Consider the following 25,340-nt stretch of genomic DNA (forward strand, 5'->3'; position numbering starts at 1 on the left):
GTATGTCAGGCTCTCCTGGAGGAAAGTCGTGGAGAGGCTGACAGCATCACTGATTGTTTTTGTTAGAAATATTAATATGTTAAAAAGCCCCAATTGCTTATATAACCAACTGACACTTAGCTCTGACACACATACATACCACACGAGGCATGCCACCAGAGGCTGCTATACAATTCCTATAGCGAGAACACAATCAATGCAAAGAACAGTTGTATAACAAGCCATGGTGGAATGGAACTGTCTTCCAGAGCAGATCACCAAAGAACAAGCAAAAGCGAAATTTAAAAGACAACTGAAGCGACATCAAATAACCCAGCACCTGTAAACAATTCGGAAGACATGTAGACATAAGCATATGATATTAACAAACACATGCACACACACACACACACACACACACACACACACACACACACACACACACACAATTATAATTAGGTTTATTTATTTAATATTATCATTACTTCGTGTTTTTTTGTTTGTTTAGTTTTTTTCTGTTTTTAATTTTATCTTGCAGTATTGTTATTATTGTTAATTTTGTTTTGTTTGACTGTTGACTGTTCTTAAGAAGGAAATATCAGGGTGAATCGCATTGTTGTTATGCTTATAAATGGATACTGTATGTCTGTTTGGAATAGGAGGACCCCAGGAGGAGTAGCTGATGTCCTGCATCAGCTAATGAGGATCCTAATAATAAATAATAAATATATAAATTAAAAGATAATCACTCAATAATTGCGACCCTGTTAAATGTGTTATCACAAGTGTTGTTGTTAGACTTTACTTCCATTTTGAAAGGGTTGTGAATGTTCTGTCAAGCTATTACTACCTCTTCATTCTTGTTATATTTTAGTTTTTTTGTGATGAGGCATATTTAATAGCAATTTTCAAAAACAGTTCATTCCAAATAAAGTGAGGAGAACAAATTTTGAGACATGGAGCAGTGACACTGCATCACTTTTAATGTCAAAACCACTCAAAGCAGATGAATGTTTTCTTCCTTCAGTGACAGTGGAAATCAAAAGACTGCAGCTACTGAGTCTAAACAGACAAACATGTACATTAGAGTTTGTTATGGAATTTTCCTTTATATAGGATGAGAAGAGAAATTGACTGATCGGAGTTGACTTGTCTTTGTGTTGTCTTATTCTGCAGAAGGAGCAACTCTGACAGAGTACACACAGCAGTCTGAACAGAATAGCTCGTCGAAAAAAAGGTCACACAAAGGTTTTATACAACATGGTTGCTGGTCAGATAGGAGGATGCACAATACTATTTCTGAGAAGCCACATGGGTGTAAATTTTTTGTAGCGTACCGACATATTTCCTTTGTGTCTGAATACAAATAGTTTCGTGTTGGCTAAGCTACTGGTGTAAGAAAAAGTTCATGGCCTCTACCTACAAGCAGCATCTGCAAATCAGTCTTAGTTACCAAGACAAAGGTAAACATATAACATTTTTCATTATGAGTTTTAGACAATAAGGTGAATATCATGTTTTAAGTTTTTACCTCAGACAGAAGAGACAGATATTTAAGAGTTTTAAAGATGAAAACATTTCTCTCAAGGAAGTGGGCAGAGGGAGGTGGAACTCTGAATGTCACCTTACTGGAAGGAAATCATGCAGCTACTATTGTATTACACCTAATGTAAAATGACACTATAAGAGTAATTATCCAGTGCATTAAAGATTGACAGCAAGGTGTCACTACTCAACAAACTGACAAGTCAGGAATGAGAGAATGTGTTGCTCTGTGATCTGTAGTGATCAGACTGTCACTATCAGACACTTGTATAGGATATGCATTATTGACACTTACATGTGAATTGCATAAAGTTATACCAACTGACTTTCCCTGTCTAGTCTTGTTAGTCAGCCTTTAGATTTGTCAATTGTTGAATCAAAAAAAGCTTTGTTTTAGCCTGATGTTAACATGTTGATAATCACAGTCATAAGGACAAGGGAAGATCACATTTCTTTATTGGCGTCTCAGAGGTCAGAGGTCATTAATACATCCACATGTCAGAAAACATGACATAAATCATAAATTTTATTAACATTATCAGATCACTCAAACTGATCAGTTATTGATCCAGTCACCTGAACTTCTGTTTCCATAGTAACAAGCCTGGCCTCACCCCTTACACACAGGAGGCGAGGCTTTACGTTACATTAAAGTCATGCCCACCCTGTCAGGAAACATGTCACCAGTGAGGTCATCTCTTGCCAGAGTTCTGGACAAAGTTGATGGAGTAGGAGCCGGTGTTGGCGTCTTGATTCACCTGGAAGTTTGAGGTGGAGAGTCCGAAAGGTCGAAGGAACATGTTCCCCAGGTCCTTCAGTTTACCTGGGGTCAAAGGTCAGAAACAGAGGTGTTTAATAACATTTACATTTATGCATTTGGCAGACGCTTTTTTCCAAAGCGACTTACAGAGGAAGATTAACAATTAAGCTCTCTCTCGCTACTTCTTTTGTAAAGCACCTTAAAACAACCACAGCGGACCAAAGTGCTGTACAGAGGAATAGATGAAAACCAAAATAAAAGAATAATATACAAGAATAAATTAAAGACATAAAACAGCTGTACAATTAAAAACAGTAAAATAATAATAACATATCATCAAGAAACAGAAGAAACAGAAGCTGTTTCCAGGAAGTTCCCAGGTACTTTTATGTTTTCCTGAACAAGTATTTGAATTTTGGCCCAGTAGTTTTGATTTTGGGGCTCTTTTTTTTCCTAAAAAAAAAAAAAAAAAAAAAGAAAGAAAGAAAATCACAGCAACACTGCAAATAAAAGTAAAAAAACAAACAAACAAAAAAAAACAATGAGGAAAACGGTGTTAAAAAAAAAAAAAAAAGCCCAAACCACCTATTTTTATAGCGAGTTGGTCTCACTCACTGCTCTGTGTTTTGCCCCCCATCCCACAGGCGGTGGGGAGGTGTACTGAGCATGCTCAGATGTCTATGGAAAGCACAAGGTCTGTTCTATCAGCACGTTTTGAAATTTTTCATATTGAGCAAACAGTTGAATTTTATGAATATTTAAATAAAATCATACATTCAGAATGATCACATTAGACACATAAAGGGTTAAAGGGTTAATTTAACCAAAGGTTTTAAATGGAAACTGAAGCTGCACAGATTTCATCTTTGATCACCGACCAATACAACAGGGTGTCCCAGAAGTCTCCATTCATAGGAAAAATAAACGTTTCTTGACATAAACCATTTTTATTTATATAATATGCTCTATATGACTGCCATTTTGTCGGGAACACATTTCAATGCGTGTCCTCCACTGCTGAAGAACTATAACGAAGAAATATAAAGAAATACATGTTACAACCATATGTATTATGTCTCCTATGTATGGAGACTTATGGGACACCCTGTAGATTAGAGACCAGTAAAATGGCCTAACTGTGTGAGTGTGGTGTGTTCACATGCAGTACGTACTCATCATTTCCTCCTTCAGCTTCTCATTTCTCTCGTGGATCTGCTGAGGTAACCTCTGAAACACACACAAACATATTACAATGATGTGTTCTGACACGCTTCACATGTTCTCTCACTTCATTTATATATGACCGCCAAACCCAACTTAAAGACATTACACTGCAAACAGAACAACAGCTTCAACTGACTGATTATTTTAACATTTTAATCATTAGAAGACACATAAAAGATAATTCAATCCAGACATCAGTTCAGATTTTGTAAAATCATATTCAACAAATAAAACTGTGACCTTTTCAGGTAGCTCTCAGTTTTTATACACACACATACATATATATATATATATATATATATATATATATATATATATATATATATATATATATATATATATATATATATGTAATATGTACAAACATTAGTAAACATTAGTATTGCACTTTTTCCTGAAAGGTAGTTTCGAACAAACAAGAAAAATCTAATCACAGTTCTGTCAGTTCACATTCTGCAGAAAAATAACAAAAAAATTCCACATGAAGTGCAACATTAACAAGAGGGTAAACTGGTATTCTGTTTAAACAAACTGAAGAGAAACTTTGACAACACAATGAACCAAATTATTTATTTTAGGACAGAGAACAAAGTGTTTAGGACACTGTGTGTACTTGTGTGTGCCTGTGTGCACGGGGGATTTTTTTTTTTTTTTTTTTGTTGGAGCTGGGGGGTAGGGGGGGGCGCACAGTTATATACCTGGGGGTGCGGTCCATAACTAACATAACAAACGCTGTCGTGAAACGAAAGTGAAACTTTCCATACTTTCAACGTTCTATTTATTCCTCTATTATACAGCATGCGTGATAGACAGACAGAGCTAGTGTAAGTGTTTTAGAACTACCGTAGTTCCTAGGGGCCAAACAACGTCCATCTTATTAACGTCTCTTTCCTCGTTGTTGTCTTTCACCAGAACCTGAACTGATCCAAACTGGACTGTACTGATGGTGGAGGGTCTTCAGTCTCTTCCTTCCAGGTTCACATCATATTTGTTGTTTTTATTTTTAACCTTATATCAACTGCTATTTCATATTTCGGGTCAATGTGTGCTCCTTCAATATGTCCGTGTGAAACTTGCGCAGATTTAAAGTTCCACATTGAACGATGTCTTTCATTCCTTTTTCTTTTTCTCATCATACTGTGCCGTTTTGGTACAGCTGTGTACCGAACTGAACAGGTGCGTACCGAAACGGTTTGGTTCGGTACATGTACCGTTACAGGCCTAAATAAATAAATAAATAAATAAATAAGAATGCCATATATGGCAGCTAAAATGGTACCAATAGAAAAAATGTAAACATTAAAGTCTCTACTTGTAGCTGGTCTAAATTTAGTGAAGTTCTGTTGGCAAAAACAGAGTTTAAGAAGAAAAGACATTTACTTTATTCATTCATTTTCTGAACCCGCTTTATCCTCACTAGGGTCACGGGGGTCGCTTGGAGCCTATCCCAGCTACATGGGGGCGAAGGCGGGGTACACCCTGGACAAGTCGCCAGTTCATCGCAGGGCTGACATATACATTTACTTTAGTGGTTCTTAATTTACACAGATACTAATACAGCAGATAAAACTGAGGCAGCTCTTGGACATGGACATTTCTAAACAGGTTTATGGACAGAACCTGGTCTTTCTGGTTTACAATACCCATGAACCTTGGCTACTGTTACCATAGAGAAGAGGTCTCAAAATGGGGGATGCAAAGCTCAGCATTTGGATGTTGGTTGTTGGAATGCATCCTGGGAGTTGTAGTCCAACTTAAAGCTATACCTACAGATGTGGCATGTCTCACAGCACTTAGTAAAAATCTGAACATGAACAACCTGCCTCCCTCCAAAGCCCTGCCTGCTTCTTCCTGCCTGAGCTCTGACACTCCCCTCCTCCCACATGTTGCATGTGGTAAAAGTGGAGGTGAAGGCAGAGGTCCGGTCCGCTTCAGCGTGGCCGCGGACCCTTCATCCAGCAAGCAGACACAACATTCACCTGCTGCACAGCAGCGGCTCCTGTTTCATCAGTAGACCCTGTATTTAAGGGTCTGGTCTGTGCAGTGCTGGATCATTGTCTACACTGCACTTCATCACCTGAGCGGAGTGGGGCATACCATGGGCGTGCAGACTCCACCACTGTCTGTGGACATTTGAGGTTTCATAGCCCATACATTTATCATCCTACATAATCCTACATTGAGTGACACCAAGTACATGTACACGGAGTCCCACGGTCATAAAAATGGGGCTTTGGGTGGAAGTGTCTGTGGAGTCAAGTACACCTGATTCCCAGACTGTATCTCCATCCTTGTTTCAATGGACTCTGACTGCTGCAATCGGGTTTTTCTGTTTGTTCCCCTTGGTTGCTGTTTCTGTTAATAAATCTGTTTTTACCCTGCAACACGTGCATTCGAGTTCTATCCATTCAGAGCCCTAGAATGCAGTCAGTGACAGGAGAAGCAGCGCAAGTGAAAAGTCAGATTCAGAAGCACCGGTATTGGATGCGGGACAGCAGTAACGAATGACTGACAGGAGGCTCAGCTAGGCTCGGCCAGTTATTTTATTTGGACCGAATAAAATGATTGGTCAGACTTTTATCAGAGATATATGAGAATTAAACATTTTTGAGTTTCAAAAACTGGTAGAATTATTTTACATTTTATTTGACACATGCTTATTAGGAGCATTTTAACATTACAAACGAAAACTATAAAAGTGCCACATCATACGGTATAGCTTTAATTGTTAATGGGGGGGGGGGGATTACATTCAATCATCTGCTTCTGACATTAACAGTCAGTGTCACAAAGTCTGTGACAAACACTGAAGTATAGCAGTGAACTACAACTCCAAGGGTGCCTTTCACTTAACACCGATCCAGACTCACCATGCAGGCCTGTCTGGCTCCAGTGTGGTTTGGGTCATGTTCCAGAACTTTTTGGTAGTCCTCCAGAGCCTCATCCAGCTTCTCTGTCTGCTCATAAAGCTCCGCTCTCCTCAGCAACGCCCGCACATAGTCTGGATTCAACTCTATAGCTGTGGCAACATAGAGTCATATACTGTTCAACACATAAATCAATCAATAAAAGGATTCTAATTCATCACACAGTGGGGGCTAACATTATTGAATCATTTTATGCAATAAATGCAGAATTTGTTTAATTTCTCTGGTTAATTCCTTTAATTTAATTAAAATCTGATCAGGTTTTATGTCAAATTTAGAAAAAAAAAATCAAGAGTTTAGAAACTTTCAGCCAATAAAGACGCATCAGTAAGTCATAACTTACCTTTGGAACAGTCTGAAATGGCCTTCTCCTTCATATCCTGTTGAGGACACACAGACAGGTGTTAGAGACAGACAGAAGATGTTGGCATGAGGTTAGCGTGTTGCTGTGTGGTTAACATGTCATCTATTTACAGGTATGGTGGCATACTGTTGGTATGTTTTTACTGTGTTTTTGCATGTTTGCATGTGTGGGACGATGGTGTGCTCTTACAATATTGTTAGCAGATACTCAGCATGTTGTTAGCATATTGACATGTTGCTGGCATGTTGTGTGAATGATGTTGGCATGTTGTTGATACGTTACTGATACGTAGTCATGATTTTAGAATGTTGTTAGTGTGGTATTAATATGCTGTTGCCATGTTACCAGCGTATTGTCCCCATGTTGTCAGTATGTTGGCATGTTGTTGCCATATTACTGATGTATTATTGATGTGTGCTTGCCATGTTTACAGAATGTTGTTGCCCTGTTTTGGACATGTTATTACCAAGTTCTGTATATGTTGTTATTGTAATGTAATTAGCATTTTGTTGTCATGTTTGGCACTTTGTTAGTATATTGTCATTATGTTGTAAGCAAGTCATTGGAGTGCTGTTACTGTTGTTTTTGGCATTCTGTTACCATATTGTTGTCATGTTGTCAGCAAGTTATTTGTGTGTTGTTACTGTGATACTTTGCACTTTATTACCATGTTGCTGTCATGTTCTTACCAGGTGGAGTCGGGCAGCGGCTCTATTGGAGAACAATACAGATCGCTCTTTGCTGAAACACAGTGGACATAAACCCAGTGCCTCAGTGTAGCTGAGCGCCGCATCTGACCATTCTACACAGAAACAACACAGTGGTTAATATTCTGGTAAAACAGATTTATGTGTTGGTTAAACTGGTTTTACTCACCTCCAGACTTAAACTGACTGTTCCCTTTCTCTTTCAGAGTCAAACTTTCCTGCCGTCGACTCTGAAACAGAAAGTTACAGATTGAACACCTGAACGACACCACTCTGGTATCAAAAAGGTGAAAGGCTGTTACCTCCTTCTCCTCCTCTGTTAGTTCCTTCTCCATCTCCATCAGATATTCCTCATCAAACTCCACCTCTGCTGCAGACTCTGCTTTAAGTTCTGAGTCTGAGTCGTCAAGTGGCCCATTGCCCTCCTGTTCCTGCTGCCTGTCGCCATGCAGCCCGACGTTCTCCTCCTGCAGCCTGTCGCTCTCCTCCTCTTGCAGCCTGTCAGTCTTCTCCTCCTGCAGCCTGTCAGTCTTCTCCTCCTCTTGCAGCCTGTCGCTCTCCTCCTCTTGCAGCCTGTCAGTCTTCTCCTCCTGCAGCCTGTCGCTCTCCTCCACTTTGTGTAGTCTGTCTACCTGCTCCTCCTCCCTGTCGCTCTGCAGCCTGTCTCCCTGCTTGTCCTCCTCTTTTTGATCTGGACGCTCCAAAGTCTCGTGGCAGTCGTAGAAGTCTTCCTCCTCTTGCTCAACCTGTTTCTCTGCTCGACTGCTCATATTGACACTGTAATAGATAATCAGTGATCAGTAGTTCAATACAGAAGGAAACATGGAACATACTTTCAGTGTTAAATTATACCTGCCATTTGAAAATAGATTAATGAGTCAGACCACTAAAGACTTCTAACAGGTCAGCAAACCCCCTTTAATAAGGACGACATACATTTTCCAGATTAGATCAGAACTTCACTGAAAATCACTAGAAAAATCAACTCGATCAGTAAAATGTGACAAACTCTGAAAACCTCTTTCAGATTTTCAGGGGCTCAGTGAGATCACGTAGAAAACTGTATGAGCTTATATCAGTGGAACCTCATCAATAACCCTAAAAAATCTCTTTAAAATCAGTAGAACTTTGCAAAGAACAATCAGAATGTTCTCAAAGATCAGTAGAAACTCAACAAGAACCATTAGATTCTTCTTTTAAATCAGTAGAACCTCATGAAGACCTCTAGAACCTGCTGACTATTCAGTAGTAGTTCACTGAGAACCAACAGAAACCTCTTCATTAAGAAGCAATGAAAACCTCTTAGAGGAGATCAGTAGGGCCTCATTGGAAACCTCTAAAACCTGCTAACTGATGAGTAGAGCCTCATCATGACCCTCTATAAAGCTCTTACAGATCAGAAGAACCAGACTGAGAACCCCTTGAAACCCACTGTACTGCAATGTCTGTCTCTTTATACAGTCTATGGTACAGACTAGCATAAGGAAGATGAGTTCAAGGACACACAGCAAACAAAATGGTCAGGAATAAGTTAATAATAATAATAATAATAATAATAATAATAATAATAATGGATTAGATTTATATAGCGCTTTTCTATGGAAGCATACTCAAAGCGTGTACAGAGGATCCATTCATTTGCTCTCACATTCTCACTCTGGTGGTGGTAAACTACATGTATAGTCACAGCTGCCCTGGGGCAGACTGACGGAAGTGTGGCTGCCAATCCGCGCCAATGGCCCCTCCGACCACCACCGAACATTCATATACATTCATACACCAGTGTGAGCTGGTGCCACCACTGGAGGCAAGGAGGGTGAGGTATCTTGCCCAAGGACACAACAGCACATGACTAAGACAGAGCAGGAGTCGATGACCCACTCTACCATCTGAGTCATGGCCACTCCCCTTAGTTATGATAAGGAATAATAAGTTTTACCTGTTTTAAATGTCTGATTAAAGTTTAATCCAAAGATGTTCAACTGGTGGCTCCTGGGCCACATGTAGCTCTTCAGCTTGTCTCCAGTGGATCCCTAAAAAACATACAAAAAAAACCCAAACACCTGCTTTAAGTATTTGTTGTATTTTTGAACAGTTTTTGTCAAATGCATAAACACTAAAAGGTATATTCTTAAACAGAAGCATCAAAGTGTACCTATTGTAACTATCTTATAACACTACACACCATTTCTTGCAAGAGACAGAGTTTGTAATGATACTAAACAAACATTCATACTGAGATCCAGCCCTAATCACAGGTTATTTTTATTCAAACTAATGGCTTCTACATGATTGATTAGTATATTAACAGTGAAAATGAATCACCTGGAAAACAATTATTCTGAAAAATAGTTTAGATGCTTCTTAAGATTAGTGAGAAAAGTAAAGACCTTATATTGGCTTTAAATGAAAGTTTAATAGATCATTTCTTTATGGCATCTTTTAGTGAATGGAGTGAATGGATATGTTTTACATGCACATACCTGAAGCTATTCATACTTAGACAAAAGTGACTCAATCTGCCTTAACCATAGCATATGCAGGTGACTGTGTAAGTGTACAATGAACGACAAAAAAAAAAAAAAAAAAAAAAAACCTCTTATCGTAGGCTGCATAATGTAATACAAAAGTCATGTGAAACTGTGCTAAGTGTTCTGTGATTCTGAACAACCATTCATTGCAAAACATTCCGATATTTTCACGTCAGCGAAAAAAGCCACATGAGACAAGCAGTACCTAGTATCCCTTAATTTGGATGCAAACTTCTAAAAGATTAAACAAAATACGCATACTAAAAATTCTCCTTTACCTGATAGCTGAGTGGTTAGAGCATTTACATGTTGGGTGCAAATGGCCTAAGCATCACATCCCTGGTATGATTCTTGACTGGACCATTTGCTGCATGTCATTTATACAACTCAAGTGTCTGTCAACTATCAACATCTTGTGCTAAAACCAGAGTAAACTTTTATTTGTCTATTTTCAGGTGTGAAACTGCCGCACAGTTCCATATACCAAGGGTCACCAATCCTGGTCCTCGAGAGCTGCTATCCTGCATGTTTTAGATGTTTCCCTCTTCCAGCACATCTGACGGGTCGTTATCAGGCTTCTGCAGAGCTTGATGATAGGCTTATCATTTGAATCAGGTGTGCTGGAAGAGGGATACGTCTAAAACATGCAGGATGCCATATACAGTATAGCTAGTGATCTACACTTGGTTCAGTGCTACACAAAGGACCTATAGGTTTTTCAACTGCTCGTTACTAATGCTGTGGGAGTCATGTGGTGGATGAGACATGAATTTGAACAAAAAACAGCCCTTTAAAGTAAAATCTCAAAGAGCCTATGCCTTCTATCGTTAGCAACAAATTAACCGAACTGAAAACATAAGTCAGATGAAGAATGCAGAGAGTAAAAATAAGTGCGATAACACTAACAACAAGATTTCCCTGTGGAACCCTGCCCAATGGATCAAATAAAGTTCTGCCTAATTTATATCTAAACCAATTTAAAAATAAGAACAACAACGAACAGCAAAAGAGGGAAAGATGTAGTGTCAGTGGAGCTAAACAGAAGCTAACTGAAGCTAAATTTAACTACACCGGCCTGTCATTGAGGTGTCAGCCGTCTGTTACACCAGTCCTCAGTAAAAAGTCGTCGATCTGACATTTCACAGATCAATAATCGATAATGGGACATGAATAATAGGCTGGGTTTCAGTTTCCTTACCTGTTCATCCGATGTTACTGTTAGCTTACAGACTCTCTGATCACTTCCGGAGCACTGACACTTTTTCTTCTTCGTGTTCTTCTTCTTCCTCTTCTTTGCTGCTGCGGTGGTTTTATGGTGAACTGACTCCACTCCGGATTGACTTTAAACCGGTTCAACCCTAGAAAACTGACCGGTTTGCGTTTTAACACGTGACAAGATCAATACCAACACACAAGCGACATAGTTTGAGGCTTCTTCTTCTTCATCTGTTTTTCTGCCGCTTCATAAAACGATAACAAACTGTATGATTCCGCTATCTCCCCCCCTGTGGTGGTAAGATGAACTGCAATAGATTACACCGCAACAATACTCTGCATACTGTACAAATATAGATGTGTACAAAGAAATAAACATAAAATCAAATAAATAAATAAATAAATAAATAAATAAATAAAGATAGATAGATAGATAGATAGATAGATAGATAGATAGATAGATAGATAGATAGATAGATAGATAAAATAAAGAGGACTTTAATTAGGACTGAAATTAATTACAATTACAACACATTTAAACAGAAAAAAAAAACAAACCAAATAAGGGAACAAGCAAAAAAACAAAACAAAACTAAGATCCATACAAATAAACAAACAAAAATACAAACAATGAGCAAATGGACATACAAATGAATGAATAAATATAAACTGATCATTTTAACAAGTAAAAACTAAAGTGAGTCAGTGACTTCAAGTTAAAAAGCTATGTTAAATTCTCTTATAGTTCACACATATATAACACAAGTATTTTTAGTAAATGCATATCTACATCTCAGATGAGTTTCAGGTCTAGATTCATGTGTGCTTGAAACTGTTTGTGGTTTTGTGGTTTTCATCATTTCCCTCTTCTGTCTGCCGGAAGTTACTGTGTTTTATACAGACCCTGCGTCTTTTACATTTTATGAGTGACTTTTTTGGCAGCTGAACATTTTGAACTACTACCCAGGTGAGGACGCGATAACAGTGAAAGGTAAAACACCTGCTTTAACGCCTTCAGTAAAGATAGCCAGGCTGAACAAGATCTTTTAGATTAACCCATAAAGACCCACTGCTACTTTTGTGGCTGTTCCGAAATGATTTTTTTTCTCTATTTTTAATGTTTCTTCAGTGATTTATCACCATTTATTCTAATATTATGCTCAGTGTTTTGCATTCTTAGTGAAAATCAGGTATTTTCCTGTATTTAATTACACTGATCATGTAGACCAGTGTTTTTCAACCTTGGGGTCGGGACCCCACATGGAGTCGCCTGAAATTCAAATGGGCTTGCCTGAAATTTATAGTAATTGACAAAAAAAAAAAAAAAAAACCTAATAAAAAATATAGTGAGTTGACAGAGACAATCACAATCCATAAAAGACATGACAAACTGCGAAGCTGAAACTGAAGCACTGTGGTACTGTTTATCTGTCAAATGTTCATTGTGGTTTCAGATGCTGCATCTCTTTCATAATTCATAGTTTGAGTTCTTGTTTGTTCAGTATTAATTGTCAGCCTTGTAAATACAAGCTGGACTGACTGTACATATCTTGACCAAGGAAAATCAATCATCTCACTTTGTGCAGTAATCTACACCTGGCTTTTCTGCCTCCGTCCATAATAATATACCCTATATAGACTAAATGCCATCTAAAATTATTGCTTATTTGCAACATAGTATAGCAAACTATTACATGATCAAAAACAATTTAATTTTAGTAAAAAAAAAAAAAAAAAAGTCTCCATTATGAATGTCTGGGGTGACCAGAAATTTGTGACGTTAAAATGGGGTCACGAGCCAAAAAAGGTTGGGAACCACTGATGTAGACTGTCCATAAAAGCTTGAATTAAAGGTGAAAGTTTTGTATATCAAAAACTGAGAAAACAGAAGAAAAAGCAACTTTTTCAGTGACATATATATTATTAACTTAACATAAAAACAAGCGTCTCTATCCACTGTCATTAATCAAACTCTGTGGGTTTTACTGGTGAATCAATGTTATAGAAGATGATGGTGTTTTCACGTTCACTACAGAGCCTTTGAACGTCCAAATGGGTCATATCTGATGACCATGAAAAGATGACAAACTGCATTTTACACCAATTATTTACATGTATTGATAGGGTTAGTGGATCAACAGTTATTAAACTTTTTGTATCAGTAACTGATTTTGGTCGCCAGTGGATGGTTGGGTCTTAGTGGGTTAAACATTCTGAGGTTTGAGACATTTTTTAAAACATTTTATTTCACCTGCTCTGTTGGTAAATTAATGCTTTTATAAACTCTTCCATGTGATGCACAATTTTTCTCTGAGCTGTTAGAATATATATTCTCCTGTCCAATGATTTATCCATTTGTGCTCTACAGAGACTGTAGACACTGTGATTGTTCAGATCAGGCACGTGAGTGAATAAAGTCATAATGTCTGTAAAGCCCGTCCTCCTCAGACTCATCCTCATCACTTACAGTTTTACTATTAAAGTTTGACAAGTTTTTCATGTCTTTTAACTCAGGTTTGAGTCTGTTCAGCTCAGACTGTGGCTCTACATCAGAATATGCAGTTCTGCCTCTGGCAAGGTCTGCATCAATTTATCAATCTGCTTGGAATCCAGTAATCCAAAAACATCAGTCTTTTGTGATGTTCAAACTTCCTAATGGGTGGAAAATCCCCTTCAACACTCTGTAAAAAAAATCTGTAAGTCTGGTCACACTAAACTGCAAGTCTAAGGTCTGGATTTGCAGAATCTCAGTGATGTAAAAAATGTCAGAATACGAAAAGATATAAGTTGAAGATTTTTAACTGTGCCAGTTGTCCAGATGCATAGTGGACAGTTTGCTGGTCAAACTCCTTAGTGTGGTGAAGTATGTGCTGGAAAACCTCAACCAGCTCGACTCTTTTGTCAAGGATAGTGTAAATAGTTCAGACTGAAAGATCTAGATTCATTCATTCATTCATGTTAAAAAGTAAACACAGAGAGTAAAACAGCTACTTGTAGAGACGAGCAGGGAATCTATGGAAAAGAGAAGACAGAAATTTAGTGACATATAACAGTGTCATATGTAAATACAAGAGAGGAGAGGTGTTCAGTTCATGCCTGTCCCCTATAGGACTACGCAGCAGAACTAACTCATCTAAGACCTAAAGCTTTATCCAAAAGTAAAGTTTTATGTCTAGTTTTAAAATTAGAGAGGGTATCTGCCTCCCAGACTCAAACTGGGCATATGGGTGTGAAGATGGAAGTGAAGTGAAGGTTGTTTGTTGTAGTCTAGTTTCAGGAGCACTGCGACCACACTCAACCCACTGAAAGGTTCTATTTCCTCTCAGATTAACAAGTGAGTGGGCGGGGCCATCAGACAAGCCATGACAACAACATTGATGACAGTCATCATGATGATGGTCATGAAGAGTAACGGTCAGTCTGAACATTTAATTCTACTAAATGACAAAAACAAAGAAAAACTAATTAAAAGAACAACTTGGAGGTTAATGACCTAATATTAAACCACAATGTCTTACAACGTTTGAGTCATTTTTGTTGTTGTGTTTGTTGTGTGTGGATGGATTTGTTAAGGGAGAGTCTTCTTTATGTAATTTTTTTTTTAGACCAATTCATATTCAAATCAGTCTTGACAATGCAGTTATGCAGCATAAAAATAATGGGTAATTCAAATAAAATGCAGAAACACACAACAAACACATGATGATCTTATTTGAGAATATGACAAGTATAAAGTACAGATATTTGTGTTAGAATGTAGAGACGGAAAAGAAAAAGAAATTCTACAGTAAAAATACCTGGAAGATCCTCTGAGGTGCAGCAATGAAGTTCTTTCATTCATCTTATGTTTCCATTTTAATGAGTGATGAGTCCTGTGTGTCTGACCTTTGACCCCAGCTGCACAGGTTTTCAATAAGTCAGTGCACAGAGGTGAGGCTGTGCAGCTGACCTCTGACCTTCAGGAGCTGGGTGTGGAGCGTATTCAGGACATCAGATGGACTCACCTGCATCTGTACCTCCACAACAACACACAGAAGACTGGTTGTGACGGACGCTGTGAGCTGCTGAATGATGGTACACTGAGCTTTAGTAGAGTCGAGAGCATTGACGAAGGAAGCTACATCCAGGAAGTGTTTGACAGAAAAGGAAAACGACTGAAGAAGACAGAGTTTATACTGAGGGTGGAGACAGGTACAGGAGCAAAGTACAAAGGAACAAAATAAGAGGTAAAACACACAAGATCTAACTTGTCTTTGTCTTTCAGATGGTAGCAGGGTTTGGGGTCGTGCCTCGTTCAGCTATATGTTCTTCCTTCTGCTTCCGCTCATTGTCATTGTCTACTTCATCCTGAGGAGGAGGAGTCAGAGAACAGAGGCAGCAGGTAAAGCTGACCAATCAGAGTCAGTCTGAGCGGTGACATAACACAGGTGTTATTACTGTAAAATCTCAGAAAGTGTTGTAAAGTTGTTGTTTGTTTTCTGCAGGTTCAGGCCTGACACAAGAAAATGTTTACATTGAGATGCATAGTTACCATGGCAACAAGAGAACAGAAGCGGTAGAGGAGCAGAAGATGGAGGAAGTAAACCCTTCAACGCCAATCACACAGCAGGTACCAGAGGAAGAAGACGTCTACATCTGATGACGAATCAAAGCTCATCACACATTAATGTTCTATTTACTGACGTTCACGTTTCCAGTGAACATGTGAACATCAGGCACAAACAAGGACCAGATCCAGGACTCACTGAAGCTGAGAGAGTACAGGCTGTGCTTCACCCAAATAATTAGATTTTTCAGGGGCTCAACATGAAAAGTCTAAAACTTTATCACTATCACATCATAAGTGATAATCGGCATGAACGTGATAAAATTAGAGCTCCCTAGAAAAATTAAGAAATTGGATGAGAGGTTTGATCTACACCAGATTTGGTCGACACATACTGTATATTAAGCCAAGATTGACAAAAAAAAAAGCCTCTCTGAGCCATACCCCAACCCCAACAGGAAGTCCACTAATTTGATTTCAATATGCCATTTTTACTCCATTTCCAGCTATTGTATTTTAACAAGCTTCTCTACGAATTTGACTAAATATTTGGTGTAAACTAAGACATTAGCAATGAAAATGAATCCTCAGCCACCATTTAACAATCAGGGCAGGCCTGTACCTGTACCCCTGACCATGTACTGACCCCGGAAAACCTGAAAAATGTTGGTCAACATTGGTCAATGTTGATTTGATCTTGAAAATGAAGGTCAAGGTCGACGCCCCAAAGAACTCATCCAAGAGCTTCCCATGGTGCATTTAAATACCAAACATGAAGAAGATCGGACAATTTGGTGCCGAGAAATCACACTGACGGACAGACAGATGGATGGATGTACAGATATCACATGGTACGACAATTCCCCTGCAGCTGATGGTCAAGGGACAAAAACCTAGCACAATGGTTTGTATTATATTCAATAGAGTAACATATATTTAACAGTGAACAAGTTCTATATTTAACAACCTTGAGTCCAGCTGAAATAACTGTTCCATCCATCCATCCATCTTCTACTGCGTATCCGGGGCCGGGTCATAGAGGCAACAGTCTAAGCAGGGATGCCCAGACTTCCCTCTCCCCACACACCTCCTCTAGCTCCTCTGGGGGATCCAGAGGCATTCCCAGGCCAGCCAAGAGACACAGTCTCTCCAGCGTGTCTTTAGTCTTCCCTGAGGCATCCTCAAGATCCCAGAATCAAGCAGTTGAAATAAGTTTCCTCCGTAGGGTGGCTGGGCGCATCCTTAGAGATAGGGTGAGGAGCTCCATCACCAGGGAGGAGCTCAGAGTAGAGACGCTGCTCCTCCACATCCAGAAGAGCCAGCTGAGGTGGCTCGGGCATCTGTTCTGCCACCTCCGCGGGGAGGTGTTCTGGGAAAGTCCCTGGGCCAGGAGGAGGCCATAACTGTTCCTGTTGCTTGTAATAAACACAACTTGCCAAACTGTCAACATTTCTTTCTGGTTTTAAGCTCCATTCCATGTCGTATTTCATTGTCTAAAACTTTCTTCTTGTTTTAATAAATCTACAAAAGCAGAATGTCCTTAATAGAAGGTACAATAGCTTAGTTATACTTGACAACTTCTGTTGTAGTAGTAGTAGTTTCCTGACAGTTTCTGCAGTGAAATTAAGCTGCTTTATATCAGAGGTAAATTTCTGATGAACTGACCTCTGCTTTAAAGAAATACAAAAGACCACAACTTAGTAATAAATGAAGGGATTTATTTCTCGTTTTGTTTTTTACAAACAGTTTTTACACTGACCTATCAATGAATGAATGAGACATCAAAGATGAACATGAAACAGAAATCCAAGTCAGACAAATGAGCTGCACTGTATTTATGACGTGAGGTATCAAAACAGGTTTTCCCTTTTTTAAAAACTTTTTTTTTTCTGCATGTTGAATTGTTATTTATGGATTTTTTCTTCCAGTTTTTGTCCTGATCCAGTCATCTGTGTAGCACTACTTGTTGTATTTTCCTTTTTAACATTTTTACTACTGCATCATTCCATCATGTGGAAACTAGTGGTGGGCAGCGATTAAATTTTTTAATTGAAATTAATTGTGTGGATTTATGCGATTAATCGTGATTAATCGCATAGTTTGGGGGGGGGGGCATCAACAGCATGTATTGCCTTTCAGTGATATTTCAGACTGGAAGTACTCCAGTGATAAAAATAATTGCATGTCAGTGCTTCCAAACAACTGTGTCCTTCTCAACCCCACCATCTGAAGACATTTAAAATGAAAATGTCCATGTAAAAAAACACTACTTTTACACGTTTATGTCCCCACCAGTGTATTTACAGTTGTGAGTGATTGGCAGGAGTCTTAGTCCCACTAATAAGTACTAATACTAATAAGCCCAATAATATGCGATGTTCAGTTGTTCAAAGCAAGCAAAAGGGGCCCTGAAGTGGTCAGAATAAGTTGCACTAACGTATGTTTTGTCCTTGCGGTGTTCCCGTAGTCAGTTCGAACATAAGAACGAACAAACACACGTTTCTTTCACTCTGTTTGTATGGCCCCAAAAACGTTTGCCTGTGAGTATTTTATGTTCAGTTGTTGTCAGAATGAATAGTATAAAATATCTCTGATGTGAACCTTTGTTGCTGGATAAAAAGACGTTGTAAATCTTAAACTAGAAGCACTCGGAGAGCGCAGACCTCCGCCAAGGCTGATCAGTGGCCCCCCTGTGGTCCCCCCCCCACGCCAAGGAGGTTATGTTTTTGCCAGGGTTTGTTTGTTTGTTTGTCTGTCTGTCCGTTAGTGTGCAACATAACTCAAAAAGTTATGGACAGATTTTAATGAAATTTATGGTCTGCGCCCCCCCCCCCCCCCCGATCACCACCAAAATTTAATCATTTCTTCCTTATCCCATTTCCAACAAACCCTGAAAATTTCATCAAAATCTGTCCATAACTTTTTGAGTTATGTTGCACACTAACGGACAGACAAACAAACAGACAAACAAACAAACCCTGGCAAAAACATAACCTCCTTGGCGGAGGTAATTAACCTGTAAATGCTAATCGTTAGCGTGTCTATGGATTTTCCCATTCAAGTTAGCATCGAGATAAAATGACTGCTAATACAACATTCACATCGTAAATAAGTAAAGGTTAGTTCAAAGGCTGGCATATTATACCTAAACACAACCAATGAATTTACATAAACTTAACATGAGCCTACATAAAGAATTAGCAACCCATCTGCGACTGCTAGCATAAACGAATTAGCTTAAACATGTTAATAACACATTGTAATAAACACATCCAAAATAACGTCATAAACATGTTTCTAACGGCATGTTTACATGTGAAATTATTTAGCAAACAACAGAATGATTGATACATACAGGTGTTGCTTCTGCAGGAGTTACACAAAGTTTGATTCAGCATTATTTGTAAAGTTCGCTAATTTTTCTCCTCTCAGCCGGCACGTGCACACAGCACCAGCGTGTGGACCGGCAAAATAAAAGCATGAGTTTCAAAATAAGAGTCCGTATGTATAAATCAGCTAAGACTTGCTTGAAAGGCAGAACAATAATAAAACGGCGTTAACGTGAGATTAAAAAAAATTGTCGGCGTTATTTAATGAATGCGTTAACGCGGTAATAATGCGTTAACTTGCCCACCCCTAGTGGAAACTATATATTCTAAAACTTTTTCCTAGAATTTAGCGTTAGTGTTCCTTCTACAGGTACAAATGTAAAGGAAAAAACTCTAAACATACAGTATGTAGGTCACAGGGAAGTATCTAATATGGTCCATACAGAGGAGACTGCAGCAGAACTCAGGAGGTAAAAATCATCTTCAGAGTCTCATGAAACTTGACGTTGCTTATGGAGTCAGTAGGTGTCATTTCCTCTACAACATGGCGGACTCCGCTCTCTAAAACCTGATAGTACCGTTTGAGCTCCTCAAGTTCAGCCTGCAGTCGTTTCTGTATCTGCTGATGATCCGTCTGAGCTTCACTCAGCTTCTTCTCATACTTCAACCTCACAGCTTCGACTTCCTCTTTCAGTTTGTTCTCATACAGCTGTCTGAGCTCAGCCTCTCTCTGCTCCAGCAGCTCGGTCACCTCCTCATAGGTGTAGTTGGAGTAACAGCACCCTCCGTTGGCTGACACCATGTTCTTCACCTTCTCCAGCAGGTCCAGCACCTGTCCACGGTCATTGGCTCTGACATTGTTGAAGACGTGGTATCGGTTTCCCACCTTCTTCAGGACTGATGTGATGTTGGCTCCAGGCTCTTTTAGCATTTGTTCAAGTTCTGGTTCATCTCCGTGGGTGAACAGGATCATGGTGTACTTCCATGCTTCTTTCCCAAAAATGTCCTCCACTTTCATGACGGCCTCTCGCTCCTCTTTCGTAAAACGTCCCACTTGAATGACCAGCAGGATGGCGTGGGGCCCCGGGGCCGACATGTTGATACATTTAGAGATTTCCCTTTTCACTGTGTCCTCAGGTAAAGACGTGTCAAACAGGCCGGGTGTGTCGACCACAGTCACATGACTGCAGAACACATCACCTGTCATCTTACAGCACTGGGTGGTCACTGTGGAGAAAACGGTTTGTTTTTAGTAATGTGGGACGGACAAGCAGGTGATGTGGCAAGTAATGTGTGTACTCTTACTTCTTCATGTAGCTAAAGGTGCTCAGTAAAATAGAATATCTATTTTTATTCATTTGTAAATTTTTTTTTTTTTTCTTCTCTCTGCTCCTTTTTGGTCACAGAATGTGTAAAACAGTAATGGTCTCACTGAGCTGTACATGACCATATATGGAACAAATTAAAACGAAAGGAAGTTACAGGAAAACAGGGTTTATCTTTACAGCAGGGTTCAGCTTTAGAGGATACAGGATGTGGCAACATGTCTTTGTTACAGTGGCTGTGCTCATATACATAGAAGTGACATGTTTTTAACAATGAGCAGTCCACATTACATTTACTCTTCAGATTTCATTACAGACTGAGCTTCATTTGTCTATATTTGACATTTATTAGCAGCTACCATTTAACCACAATCAGCATCAGCAGAGTTAAACAGACAGGACTAGAGGAGCTTCTTCATATGGAGTTAATTTGATGAAGAAAAGGCAACTCTGGAGATGCAAAGTAACATTTGTTCTTTTAGCATACAGTTATTGACAAACAGATGGGTGAGCATTTAAATTAGGTAAAACTTGGGTGGCTGTGTATACAGTGGTGAACAAAAAGTTTTTGGTCACCCCACGCATTTGTGATAGATTGCATTAAGAATCACTCTCAAGTCACTGAACTCTGTCAAGTATTGTTCCATTCTTCAAACCCACATGCTAACTTCTGCATTTGTATTGTTCCGTCGAGGTCAAAACCAGATGTTTCAGCAAAGTAATGAAACACATCTAGGGCATATTCACAGTGACAAGAATTTAGTTTTATTATTTGAGACTGGCATTTAATATGATGAGGTGACTGGATGAAGCAAAATAAACTGAACTGTTAAAATCTGACATTTCTCAGAACCAGCCATCAAACACTGAGTCTGAATCAATGTATGAAATGAAATGTGTATTTGATGTGAACACTTTTGTCATAAGCTTTCACCAAAATTCATCCACTAAATCCAGGGTGTTTGGTGTTACCTGAGGATGCGCTGACAGCTGCAGGAAAGACATCTCTTCCCAGTATTGTGTTTCCACTGGAGCTCTTTCCTGCACCAGTCTTCCCAACGAGAACCAACCTGAAGGCTGTCAGAGAAGAACACATGGGTTTGAATATTATACAAAGACTGAACAACAAAACTTCCTGTCTGAAAAATACACTTTGTTGAGAAAACTGAAAAAAATGTTGTTTTCTTGCACAATGTAATTTGTAAATAGTAATATAGTAACAAAAAAACAACAATGTATTATTTATTGGGTATTGTTAACAAATAGCATTCTGCAAGAAAACATGTTTTTTTGGGTGTTTTCAACAAAATGCATTTTTCAGATAGAAGGTTTTGCTCTTTGGCCATAATTAAATGTATCTATGCTGTAAAATACGATTAAAAGGTTAAATATTAACAGAAGGTTTCCGACCTGGAGGGTTCTCCATACTGGATCTTCTCCGTGGTTCTGTTGACACAAAGGCAAATATGTTCTGAAATCAGTTAATTGAAAACAATACTGATTCCATATATATTGTATGTTAGTGAATAATGAACAGATTGCCATCATCTTACACATACTGTCAGATTACTGGTAACAGTGTTTAGAAAATATTCTGTCTACACTGATCTGAGGCCTGAAGTGACAATCAAAAATAAAAGTCCTTAAGACAGAAATAGAAATTGTGGTTGGACCTGTTCCTCTTCAACTGTCAGTAAATCAAAGACACATCTCTGTTTAATCAATTCATTCCTAAAAAGTTTGTAAAACTATATTATTATATTTGTATATTTTTTTTTTTTTTTTTTTTTTCACTGTCTTGCTGCATGCACACTTTTTGCCCTACACTTTATCTGCCTCAACTTGTGAATTGTGGGATCAATAAAGTTCATCTTATCTTCTCTGGAGAAATGTATTTATAGATTAATACATATTGTGGCATGCTGCAAGTATCATGCTGTATTGCACTGTGGGTGCTGGACTGTGTTATACGCAGGGGTTCATAGTGTTGATGAGAGTTTAGGTGAATGTGTATGTGTGACAATAGTTATCTGCCTTTTTCTATTCATTTTTGTTTTTCTGATGTGCACCACGACTGAAAGCTATAGGCCGAACAGTGCCTTTAGCTGTTAGAACAAGCGTGTCAAACTCATTTTATTTCAGGGGCCACAAACTGTCCAATATAATCGTGCGCTGGCCAGACCAATAAAATAATAACATTAAAAAAAAGTAAAATTGCATGATGAAAGTGTGTGTATCTACAAATAATCCTTTAAAAAATTTGAATAATAATAATAACCTGAAAATTCTGGAAAAAAATAGGTGCAATTTTATCAATATCACGCTTCCAATATTATGCCTTTACACTAGAGGAAAAATTTGGAGTTATTATTAGTAGGTTAATATGGTAACATTTTACTAATCCAACCCACTTAAGACTAAAGTAGGACTTTATATGCCCCCTAAACTAAAGTGACTGATTGGTATATCTTCAGTGTAATTTTTGCATTTCACAAATTCATCCCATGGGCTGGATTGGACCATTTGGTGGGTCGGTATTGGCCCCCAGGCCGAATGTTTGACACCCCTGTGTTAGAAGATGAAAACAGTTGTTGCCATTGATACAAGTTGTGGTCTGTTAAATACCAGGGCTTAAGATATCCTTACAATGATCTTACACAAACATCTTGCTTTTAAGTACTACAGTATAATAGAACTGTCTTACCTCATGCATTTCTCCTTGTAATACACTCAGATTCAGGTACCAGGTAATGCCATATAGTTTGTTTACATCCACAAATTCATTATATTGTCACTAAAAGCATCTGTTCATATTAACCCATAGAGACCCAAACAACCACTGGCGACCAAATCATCTACTGATGTAAAATGTTTAATACCTGTTGATCCACTAATCCTGTCAATACATGTAAATAATTGGTGTAAAATGAAATGATCACGCGAGATTTCTGGCTTGGAGGACTAGGTTCTAGATCGATGGTGGGTCAGAATGGTTATGTGTGTGGTGTGCTGTGTTGAGATTATTGGAACACACTACACACAGTACGATCAAAACTGTCCAATGCCTGATTTTTTGTCTTTATGTGGGGGGTCTGTAGCAGATAAAACATCTCATCAGATTTAGAAAATCCTTGTGTGTGTACTCTGCTTAAAACCCATGGAATTGGATCAATGACAGTAAATGGAGACACTTAGTCTATGTTCAGTTAATGATAGATTTGTGGATAAAGTCACTTTTTGTGCAGTTTTCACTTTTTCTGATATGACAAGTCAACTTTAATCTGAGCTTTTATGAGCATGTACATGACCAATAAATTAGCCCTTTGATGCATGAATTATGAGAACCTTAGTCAAGATTTTTTTTTTCCTGAGTGTTTTTATTCCTCTAAGGCATGAAAAACCAAAAAATAAATGCGATTGAATTTTTTTTTTTAATGAACCTATTTTTCGTGGAGTTTCAAAAATGTCCACTCAACTGGACACCATGTGCTTAATTTTTGAAGCAAAGAAACAAATATTTAAAACTCACCATCAGAAAGTGATATACTGTGTGAAAACTATGAAATAAAAACATTTTACATCCTACATCAAATACTAGTTATTACTCATTTCGTGGAGATAATATCCTCTGAGACCCAGGAAACTGACAATTTTAGCTTTTTTACACGAAAAAATTGTCTTGATTGGAAAACTGCATAATGCAACAGTTTTTTTCAGATACATTTTTAAAAATAATTTTTATTTATTGATTGATTTTTTTTTAAATGGAATGTCCTTTGCAATGGACAGCATTTTAGTTAAACTGTCAAACTTTTGTCCCCTATAGAAGACAAAATGCATTGCTGGGTCTCAGGAGGATACGCAAAAAAAACAAAAACAAAAAACTGTTAATTACAGTCTCATAACTATTAGCAATTGATTTACACTAAAACATGTTACTGCAGATCAGATTTATCAAGAGCAGCAAAGTTACAGTAATGGTATGAATTACAGTGAATGGGATGTTGCATAAGTGTCCACTGTGTTGGCTGATATGAAACTAAAACAGCAAAACCCATGAATATACAAGAGAGCAGCAGAAGAAGAACTGTCCACTATAGTGACCAGTATACATGAAAGGGTTAAACAGGAAAATACCTGATAAATACAAATAATATTATAATAAATGGTGACAAAAAACTCTTTAAAAAAAAGTAGCACTGGGTCTTTCTGGGTTAATTTAGTGACTACATCTTTGATTCAGGTTAGCTCTAAGAAACCCACTAACTTTCTGTATCAACATAAAAATGCTTAACTTGTACATTACACTAAAAAGCCTCAAGTTCACATTGACATATTTACAAGAAGTTTAAATGAATTGGTAAACATAGCCTAAATCATTTCAATGTCTCCCACTGTCAGTAAATCACAGACACTGAAGCTGGAACTGAGACAAATGCAGCTGAACAGGTGGAGGTGCTTCTGTGCTGATGTGCACTCATGTCCACATACTGTCCACATACACACAGCCCAGTCTGGTTCATATATGGCTGACATGACGGAAATGGGACCACCCGAACCTGACTTTCTGGAACCATGCAGGCTTCACCGAAAAAAGTGAAAGAGAAACTACAGCCCGATCCAAATGTTCATTCTGAGGACGATTAAAACATGAAATCAATCCGTAAATAGTCGAACTTACTTGATGATCCGCCGGATGCCATCACTAATCCCTGAAATTTCTTGAAGTAGTTTAACAAAACACAAAACAGCTGAAACCTCAAAGGTAAAGATGAAAACCATACACAGAATCATATCCGGTCTCAGAATAAAACTCTACTAGTCTATTTAAAATAAACACAATGAGAACTACAGGTTTTCTCTTTAAAGTCTACAAACCAGGATAAAC

At 38.3% G+C, this 25,340-nt stretch overlaps 3 protein-coding genes across 7 annotated transcripts; 1 reads left to right on the forward strand and 2 right to left on the reverse strand.

Moving 5' to 3' along the window:
• Positions 1-946: 946 nt before the first annotated feature.
• Positions 947-11,478, reverse strand: ttc1 (tetratricopeptide repeat domain 1). 2 transcript variants are annotated; one of them, XM_030154268.1, is made up of 9 exons: positions 11,236-11,478; positions 9,446-9,539; positions 7,809-8,283; positions 7,676-7,736; positions 7,489-7,601; positions 6,779-6,815; positions 6,379-6,527; positions 3,457-3,511; positions 947-2,347 (listed from the first exon to the last, which is right to left on the reverse strand). In XM_030154268.1, exons 3-9 carry the CDS (start codon positions 8,274-8,276, stop codon positions 2,217-2,219), a joined length of 1,014 nt encoding a protein of 337 aa, XP_030010128.1. In that variant the 5' UTR covers positions 8,277-8,283; positions 9,446-9,539; positions 11,236-11,478; the 3' UTR covers positions 947-2,216. The 2 variants fall into 2 exon arrangements, with proteins under 2 accessions (XP_030010128.1, XP_030010129.1); XM_030154269.1 differs by lacking the exon at positions 947-2,347 and adding an exon at positions 3,028-3,168 and having other exon boundaries at positions 3,393-3,511.
• A 670-nt stretch (positions 11,479-12,148) lies between these two features.
• On the forward strand, positions 12,149-17,238 carry LOC115433074 (uncharacterized). Of its 3 annotated transcripts, none has more exons than XM_030154283.1 (5): positions 12,149-12,219; positions 14,579-14,666; positions 15,150-15,443; positions 15,517-15,633; positions 15,737-17,238. In XM_030154283.1, the coding sequence occupies exons 2-5, from the start codon at positions 14,615-14,617 to the stop codon at positions 15,889-15,891; spliced, it is 618 nt and encodes a 205-aa protein (XP_030010143.1). In that variant the 5' UTR covers positions 12,149-12,219; positions 14,579-14,614; the 3' UTR covers positions 15,892-17,238. The 3 variants fall into 3 exon arrangements, with proteins under 3 accessions (XP_030010143.1, XP_030010142.1, XP_030010144.1); XM_030154282.1 differs by having other exon boundaries at positions 12,194-12,243; XM_030154284.1 differs by lacking the exon at positions 12,149-12,219 and having other exon boundaries at positions 14,476-14,666.
• A 2,082-nt stretch (positions 17,239-19,320) lies between these two features.
• Positions 19,321-25,220, reverse strand: LOC115433068 (GTPase IMAP family member 7-like). Of its 2 annotated transcripts, XM_030154273.1 has the most exons (4): positions 25,134-25,220; positions 21,863-21,898; positions 21,425-21,529; positions 19,321-20,354 (listed from the first exon to the last, which is right to left on the reverse strand). In XM_030154273.1, exons 1-4 carry the CDS (start codon positions 25,153-25,155, stop codon positions 19,591-19,593), a joined length of 927 nt encoding a protein of 308 aa, XP_030010133.1. In that variant the 5' UTR covers positions 25,156-25,220; the 3' UTR covers positions 19,321-19,590. The 2 variants fall into 2 exon arrangements, with proteins under 2 accessions (XP_030010133.1, XP_030010135.1); XM_030154275.1 differs by lacking the exon at positions 21,863-21,898 and having other exon boundaries at positions 25,134-25,168.
• Positions 25,221-25,340: the final 120 nt, after the last annotated feature.

The sequence above is a fragment of the Sphaeramia orbicularis genome, chromosome 14, assembly GCF_902148855.1.
Source record: "Sphaeramia orbicularis chromosome 14, fSphaOr1.1, whole genome shotgun sequence".
NCBI classification, from domain to species: Eukaryota; Metazoa; Chordata; class Actinopteri; order Kurtiformes; family Apogonidae; genus Sphaeramia; species Sphaeramia orbicularis.

Bases quoted from the DNA above. Each gene is read 5' to 3' on its own strand.
- ttc1 (XM_030154268.1), bottom strand. From the start codon at position 8,276: ATGAGCAGTCGAGCAGAGAAACAGGTTGAGCAAGAGGAGGAAGACTTC. The intron at 6,816-7,488 runs GTAAGAACATGA...TGTCCTCAACAG, and splicing joins CCGCTGCCCGACTCCACCTG to GATATGAAGGAGAAGGCCAT. The intron at 6,528-6,778 runs GTAAGTTATGAC...ATGTTGCCACAG, and splicing joins CATTTCAGACTGTTCCAAAG to CTATAGAGTTGAATCCAGAC.
- LOC115433074 (XM_030154283.1), top strand. From the start codon at position 14,615: ATGACAACAACATTGATGACAGTCATCATGATGATGGTCATGAAGAGT. The intron at 14,667-15,149 runs GTCAGTCTGAAC...CTTTGACCCCAG, and splicing joins GATGGTCATGAAGAGTAACG to CTGCACAGGTTTTCAATAAG. The intron at 15,634-15,736 runs GTAAAGCTGACC...TGTTTTCTGCAG, and splicing joins TCAGAGAACAGAGGCAGCAG to GTTCAGGCCTGACACAAGAA.
- LOC115433068 (XM_030154273.1), bottom strand. From the start codon at position 25,155: ATGGCATCCGGCGGATCATCAA. The intron at 21,899-25,133 runs GTAAGTTCGACT...TTGTGTCAACAG, and splicing joins GGCATCCGGCGGATCATCAA to AACCACGGAGAAGATCCAGT. The intron at 20,355-21,424 runs GTAACACCAAAC...TTTTCTCCACAG, and splicing joins AGCTGTCAGCGCATCCTCAG to TGACCACCCAGTGCTGTAAG.